Here is an 8,137-nt window from a genome sequence, read left to right on the forward strand (position 1 = left end):
CGATGAGCGTGGAACAGTCATTTACCTATTATGGTATGTAGAAATATCGGGTCCATTTCCAGCTTGTATAATAGTATATATGTCCAAATCATGTTGTTTATCGAGTTATTGGCAATCGATCGCTATGTATTGTGTCGAGATCGAGTCCCGGTAGCCAAACAGAGTGCCCGGAAGTAATACGGCCGACCAGCACAACCTCCATAGCACTTCCTATTTGGCGATTGCGCCGATCGGCCACCAGATGGCGCTCCTGAACCGCCAGAGAGCTCAGTGGGTCCTCCTGGTGGATCTCAGGCCAGCGGAGGGGAAATATGAATCCGATTGCAGATTTTTGAAATATTGATATAAGGACGCTGTAAAGCGTCCTCCGGCAACTTGAGCATGGCCGGGAATGACGCTTTTAAGCGTTTTCCGGCAGTCAAAGTGTTAAAGACAGTAGAGGCTCAGTACTTTATTGTCTAAAGATGGTAAGTTATAGTGTTGTGTTCATTCATAGTTAAAGACAGTAGAGGCTCAGTACTTTATTGTCTAAAGATGGTAAGTTATAGTGTTGTGTTCATTCATAGTTAAAGACAGTAGAGGTTGAGTACTTTATTATCTAAAGATGGTAAGTTAGATTGTTGTGTTCACCCATAGTTAACTCATTCACTGCCAGCTATTATCCTCATCCTGTAGTCAATGGGCCACGCTAAAAGATAGGCATTTTCACTGTGCGTCACGATGTTTGCAGTGCTATATCTATATTCTATATTATAGCTATGGAGACAATACTATGGCTCATTTGACAGTCACTATCTCTCGTCCAACATGTAAACATTTGTATACGTTCACGTGTTGTCCCGTGGTAAATATTGTATAGTTTCATTGTGATCCGGGCTAATTCCTGGAAGCTGAGTTATGGAGCGCTATGTGAATTTAGCTAAAATCGTTCGCGTTGCTCGCCTGGACACGTTACCATTTCCAAATCAAAGGTATATAATAGGTATTATGTTTCATCATGAATGCATTAAAGGGGGGGGGGGGGTCGTTTTTTTGATGCTCTGATCGTCGGCAACGGCATACGTTTTGAATACTACATACGTTGATCGTTGCGATCGATGTGAAATCATTGTTGGATCAAAGTAGGATTGATGTCATATAGTCCTTACCTTTACTAGGAGGTATCCCAAAATGAATATTCCAATTGTCTGATCGCAATTTCCAGTATTGATGTCCATCGGGTCCCTGACATGAAATGGCACAAAATATGCATCAAGTGTGCTGAACGCGTTCCAAGTTGCTCTAATTAACCGTTTCACTTGCCCGGTCCAAATTCTCCGCCCGGATCATATAAAATGTAACACACAGTGTGAAATAAGGTTTCAAAGGGTAGGCGATACAGGATTCAGCCGGCATTGCACTCTCTGGGTCTCAGAATGAGTTCCAATGATAACACAGAGGTCCGTGAGAGTGTGTAGGATATTAAAATAAAATATATATATATCTAAAAACGTAATATTATGTGTTTGGCGCTCAGCGGTTGGCGAGCAAACGCGTAATATTACGTGATTGACGCTGAAAGTGTTAAGGACAGTCAAGGTTGAGTAGTTTCTTGTGATATACTGTATTTCACATTCACACTCCCAAGTGATTTAGATTAACTTCACGACTGTAAATGCATGGGCTGTCCAAAAACAAGACTTATATTATATGGTTTTTCAGTACAAGGATTCAAATGAGAACCGTGAGCTGTGGCATTTCACCATATTGGTTGGCAAGACACATCATGATAATACGTTGTGAGTAGCACTAGTTGAATTTGAAAAAGTGGCGGTAATAGTAGTTGGTAGTAGTAGTAGTAGTTGGTGGTGGTGGTGGTAGTAGTACTAGTAGTTGGTGGTAGTAGTACTAGTAGTAATAGTTGATGGTAGTAGTAATAGTTGGTGGTAGTAGTACTAGTAGTTGGTGGTAGTACTAGTAGTTGGTGGTAGTACTAGTAGTAATAGTTGGTGGTGGTAGTAGTAGTAGTTGGTGGTGGTGTATTAGTACTTAAATGATCCAGAGTAGTACAGTAGTAGCGGTAGTAATAGTAGTAGTTTGTGGGAGTAGTACTAGTAATAGTTGTTGGTGATAGTAGTAATAGTACTAGTAGTTGGTGGTGGTGGTAGTACTAGTAGTAATAGTTGGTGGTGGTAGTACTAGTAATAGTAATTGGTGGTGGTACTACTAGTAGTAGTAGTAGTAATAGTAGGTGGTGGTGGTAGTAGTTGGTGGTGGCGGCAGTAATAGTAATTGGTGGTACTACTAGTAGTAATAGTTGGTGGTGGTAGTAGTTGGTGGTGGTGGCGGCAGTAGTAGTTGGTGGTGGTACTGGTAGTACTACTAGTTGTAGTAGTTGATGGTGTGGTGGTGGTGGTGGTAGTAGTACTAGTAATAGTTGGTGGTGGTAGTAGCACTAGTAGTAGGTGGTGGTGGTGGTAGTATTAGTACTACTAGTTGTAGTTGATGATGGTGGTAGTAGTAGTTGGTGGTAGTAGTACTAGTAATAATTGTTGGTGGTAGTATTAGTACTACTAGTTGTAGTTGATGATGGTGGTAGTAGTAGTTGGTGGTAGTAGTACTAGTAATAATTGTTGGTGGTAGTATTAGTACTACTAGTTGTAGTTGATGCAGGGCTGTACACTGCGACGAGATTATCGCAAATTGCCCCTTAATTTGGCCCGTGCGAGTGGTAAATAATATTTGGGGGCAACCTTGCGAGTAGTGATTTCAACCCTTCATTCGCATTTCACTCCTAAATTAATTAAAAAAAAATTTAAAACATTAGCCTACAACCAGGGCTGTACAGTGCGACATAATGCCACGGTGCTATGAAAAAATCTGTCGGCAATGAATGAATTTACTGCGATATTGGGTGTGGAAAAAAAGATTTGCGTGTGAAGTGAATCTGGGTCACGCTATTCTACTTGGTAGTTGTAGTCTATCGTGCGATTAAATACCATGTCCCTGTCTGCGTAGAGTCCATACATCCAACACCAAATCCCCTAATTCCTAGCAAACAATCGAAACGAAACTGAATGTGAACTTCCTTTCAATAAGTTTAAGCCGCTAATTTTGCTCTGCAAGAAGAACGGAGCGGATATCAGTCCATCTTATGACAATTACGTCCGATGTGGAGAGATGATAAGAGACCATAGCCGATTAAATTAAGTCGGACCTGGCAGTGATGATCGACGGATGATTGACACACTTCTAACGTTCAGGTTCAGCCATGCATTAGGTGAGTCGCCCACTATTAGGACGTGAAATACTGTCTACTTAAATTTCCCTCCGGGGATCAATTAAGTATCAACCTATCTATCTATCTAATAATGAGACAATATGCAAATAAGATAATACTAATAATTGTCACGGTTCCCCGTATGAAAGTGACTTGCAACTTACTGCTGGTAAAATCACTGTTTATTTCTCGTTTTGCATAGTATTACATTCCTCTTCTATAAACAATCAAAGTCCAAGAGCCTCATACGGGTCAATTAAACCGTTTTGAACTGAACATTTCACTGTCAAAAGCGCAAACTTAAACAAGGTTGCGTCGCAACACTGTTTTCAAAATAAAGGTAACATAACAAATACCGTAGTAGGCCTCTCAATTCTTGTAAAAAAAAGAAAAGTCCCGGATATACATAAATATTAATTGGCATAGATCTCTATAAATGGCCCAACACATTGATCACTTTAGGCACACCCTGAAACCAGTAACATCACAAATATGAAGCAGGTAATTACCCATAAAAATAATAAACCTTTCATGGGGTTATTTACAATAATAATAATAATTCATTTTTATTTATAAAGCACTTTTCATTGTGAAACAAAGGTATGCAGAGTTTCTTGTCCGAGCCGGGCTTATCTCCTCCTGATTAATGCAATGGTGTGTGTGTTGTGGTGATCTCATTCAAGGAGCACTACACAAGCGCACACACACACACACACACACAGTTTGTTGTTTTTGTTCTATTAGTGATTTACACACTTTCTCAGTTGGTTCATTATAAAAGATACAAACCTGAAAACAAACGCACTTAAATGTTAAATAAAAGGACCACAGTAATGAGGCGGGAGGAACATATTTTTTTGCACTATAATGGTAAAATTGTTATTTAAAAATGTGCCCCTAAAAAAAATTCTGTGCCCCTAAATGTGCCCCTAGTGAAAAAGCTTAGCGTACAGCCCTGTGATGATGGTGGTAGTAGTTGGTGGTGGTCAGGGTTAGAAATAAAAAAAAAAAATCAAGGGATTTTTTTGCCCCCCTTAATTGATTTTCGGGGGCTTTTTTGTATTTCGGGGGCACTGAATTTTTATGATGAAAATTAACATAAGGATTATAAAACATTGTTGACACTTTTTTTTACAGTCTTCGTCCCTATGTTTGATAATGTAATGTTAATGTCTCCATATATAGGGCTCTACGCTAACCTTTTTCCCAAGGAGCACATGTGCTCCTAAATAAAATGTTAATAAATAAAATCTAAATAAAAATTTAGGAGCACACAAAGAAATTTAGGAGCACAGTGAAAATTGTTCAAGTAACAGAGTTTATTAACTATTTATCACGTGCATATTATACTGTGCGTGTGCACACTGTGAATTGAAAATGGGGGACCCTGATGTAAACAAGACTAAAGTCTTTCTCTGGTCTGCATCCCCTTAACAATTGTGTGTATTGAGCTGTACTGTATTGTACCCATTCTGCAATCTGTTAATAAAGTTTTCAATCAATCAAACGCAAAGGATATCGGTTGTCAAGCTGCTTTTGTATGTTGTAGTGTTGTTATGATACCAACATTTTGACTTTGATACAGATAGGAAAGGTAATGGAATATATTATTAGATGACAGAACATTGAAAATTCTTTATACAATTATTTAATTCATTATGAAATAGAAATTCCGTTTTTGGGTGGAACGTTTGTTGCAAGGAGCTAGGGAGGCGGGGACAGCTGCGTGTTACACACAACACGGAGAAATGTCCAAGCGTCTAGCTGCTTCGGTGCGTCGTTAATGTTAACGTCGGAAGAAATTCTCCACTAAGCCCTAAATTCAGAGCAGAGCAGTATCCTAATGACTTTTATGCTTCAGTCGATAAGGTGTTTTGCGAATTCTGTCAACATACCGTGGGGACTGGACCCGCAAAAACACGTGCGAATATCACTTCAAAAAACCATGTCAGCCGGATTCCTCTTTCTCCTCGTCTCTCTTTAGCTCAAAATTAAAATGAATGGGCTTCATGGCTGGCTGATTTTTTTGCGTTGTCTGATTCTGAATGTATAACTTGCCTAAGCCGGTACCGTGACTTTGTTTTCGGGCGCTACTGTGATTGGACGTTTATGCGCCTTGTGTAATGTGGGACTATTAACAACGCAGCTGTTTTGTAATCGTCACTCGTCTCGAGTAAATGATTTTTCCGGGTCGCGCACACACACATATTATTAGGGGCAAATACAAGGGAAATGCTCGCACTGTAGATCATATATATAATTATATATATAATTAGTAAACTGTCGGGGGCATTTTCTGCCCCCCTTAACTGATTTTCGAGGGCATTTTGTCCATTTTCAAGGGCATTTTGCCCCGAGCCCCCGTTAATTTCGAACCCTGGTGGTGGTGGTAGTTGGTAGTAATAGTACTAGTAGTCGGTGGTTGTAGTAGTAGTACTAGTAATGGTTGGTGTTGGTAGTAATCAATTTACCATTTAGTAGGCGGCTGGGTAGCACAGCGGACTAAGCGCCTGCCTACCACCGCAGAGACACTGGTATCGAATCCAGCTGTCAGCGGTACCTCCGGCTTGGTCGGCCGTCCATACTAACACAATTGGCAGTGTTAGCGGGTGGGAAGCCGGTGGGGTTTGTATCCTGGTCGTTGTAAACAGCGACTCCTACATGTCGGTCGGGGCGCCTGCTCAGCGAGGAAGGGAACTGGGGGAAGTAGTGTGATCCTCCCACGCGTTACACTCCCCCAGTGAGAGTCCTCGCTGTCAGGTGAAAAGAAGCGGCTGGCTGACTCCACATCTATCGGAGGAGACATGTGATAGTATCTATCAACCCTCCCTAGACCGACAAGTGGGGGAAAATGCGTGCAACGACCATGAAGGGAAGGGCATAATGACTAAATTGGGATGGGTCGAAAAAAATACAGACATTTTTTTTACCATTTAGTAGTAGTTGGTGGTAGTAGTACTAGTAATAGTTGGTGGTCGTAGTAGTAGTACTAGTAGTAGTTGGTGGTGGTGTATTAGTACATAAATTATCCCACAATGGAACACTGTAAGTAACGTTGGCTTAGACCAACATAGAAGTAGATCATTGACATGAGCATTAATGAGAGTTTTCCCTCCCAGGTGAAGAAGAACAAGACGGCTCAGACCAGATTAACTGAGATAAAGGCAGTGTTGTGTAAGCTGGGGAAGGAGATCCCCTGGATGAGGTCAGAGGTCACACCAAAAAACGTCATATACGAGGTGGAGGACATTCTTAAGTACAGACACGCCTTGCTGAGGCAAGCCATGAAGAGCCACGAGGAGGCACTGCTGGCTGAGAGCTCCTCCAGCACCGAGGTGACTGATCATGAGGGGTCAGCACCCTCTCAGACTCCCCTCTCACCCTCTAGCCAGGCAGAACAGAATCCTAAGCAAGCTTGTGAGGAAACGTGTGCAGCAAACGCTGAAAAAACCCTCCAACCAGGAGCCGGAACCCATAATTCGTCGGCTGTACTGAAGGAGCACGACGGTCAGGACAAATTGGCCCCGCCAGATCTAAACTGGGGTAAGAGGGTGCTCTTCGCGCCTCCCTGTGTGATGAACGCCAAGGTGAGGATAGTGGAGAGGCAGAAGGAGGTGACCGGAGACGAGGAGATCTCAGACAGCGAAATTGAGTCCTACATCCGCACTCCTCAGGAGGTGCAAGAATATGCTGAAACACAGAAGATTTTGAAAATGGAATAAGAATATTGTTTGTTTGAATATTTGTTTTTCCTCAGGGTTGATTTGCAGAGCCTTTTCAGTAGTTGGGGGTTAAGTGCCTTGCTCAAGGTGGAAAGAGTTATTAATTTACTTCCCCTGGGGAGGAAACTGGCGACCTTCTGGACACAAGCCTGCTTCTCTAGCCTAGTGGTTCCCAACGTGGGGTTCTTGAAGAGGTTCCAGGGGCTCCCCAGGGAAATGGGGAATCGTTTATTTTCACAATTTAATTCACTAGAAGTTAGTCTAATGAGAATAGTTAAGACCGACTACTCTAATCATAGGTTTCACTCTTTCCAATGCAATGTTCCATGCTGTGAATTTCACTTTTATAATTTTGATTTCAAGATGGGTTGCTGCTATAGTAAGAGACTTCTCAAATGCACTTTAGCTTTTTCATTGCACTAAATATACTTTTATTTTCAATTAAAATATAATGAATAAAAACGAACTTGTGTATATTTATTTATGTATTAACACTTCATAATTCATAATTTACCATCCCTCGCCAGCTCTATTTAACATGGAGAAGTTCCCCTTCTTTGCAGGGCTATAACTTTTTAAATTGTATTGCTAAATTGATATTACTATGGCCCATTCAACGTCCTATATCTATTGTTCAGGGTGTAGCAACGTTATACTTTTTCATTCACATATTCATACTAAAATACGGTCTAAAGTATAAGTATGTTTTTATCGTTTTCTGCAGCTTTCTCCAGAACTTGATTTATAGCCCCAAATGCATTATATTGATGATCAAATACAGTTTGATAGGAATCTGTGCGAGATAAAAAAAATTCAACTGGACGTGCTTCTAGGAGTTACTAAGTATGATCTGATGTTGACCGGATGGGCGGGGGGTCGTTTATAATTCCGTGGGCAACGTTATATCATTCATCTAGTGTGGGTGATATGATCATTAGAGCAGTTAGTAAAGAACATTTTGAAAAATAACGCTGGATCTTACCGTATCTTCCTCGCGCCGTTGGACGATGAGCGTGGAACTGAAATATTCCTATTATGGGATGTAGAAATACCCGATCCATTTCCAGGTTGTATAATAGTATATACGTCCAAATCATGTTTATCGAGTTATTTGCAACCGATCGACATCCAGTGTGTCAAGATGGAGTCCTGCTAA

The 8,137-nt window shown here is 41.0% G+C and overlaps 1 protein-coding gene across 2 annotated transcripts in view; it reads left to right on the forward strand.

Moving 5' to 3' along the window:
- brf2 (BRF2 general transcription factor IIIB subunit) overlaps positions 1 to 7,386 on the forward strand; it is a 57,511-nt gene extending 50,125 nt beyond the window's left edge. The window contains exon 6 of one of the 2 annotated variants that reach the window (XM_084325522.1): positions 6,379 to 7,386. In XM_084325522.1, the coding sequence (XP_084181648.1) occupies positions 6,379 to 6,981 (603 nt within the window). In that variant the 3' untranslated portion in view covers positions 6,982 to 7,386. The remainder of the gene's footprint in view (positions 1 to 6,378) is intronic. The other variant, XM_084325523.1, reaches the window with a different exon arrangement.
- The last annotated feature ends 751 nt before the right edge of the window (positions 7,387 to 8,137 follow it).

The sequence above is a fragment of the Notolepis coatsorum genome (genome assembly GCF_963971535.1).
Source record: "Notolepis coatsorum genome assembly, chromosome: 11".
In the NCBI taxonomy this organism is placed as follows: Eukaryota; Metazoa; Chordata; class Actinopteri; order Aulopiformes; family Paralepididae; genus Notolepis; species Notolepis coatsorum.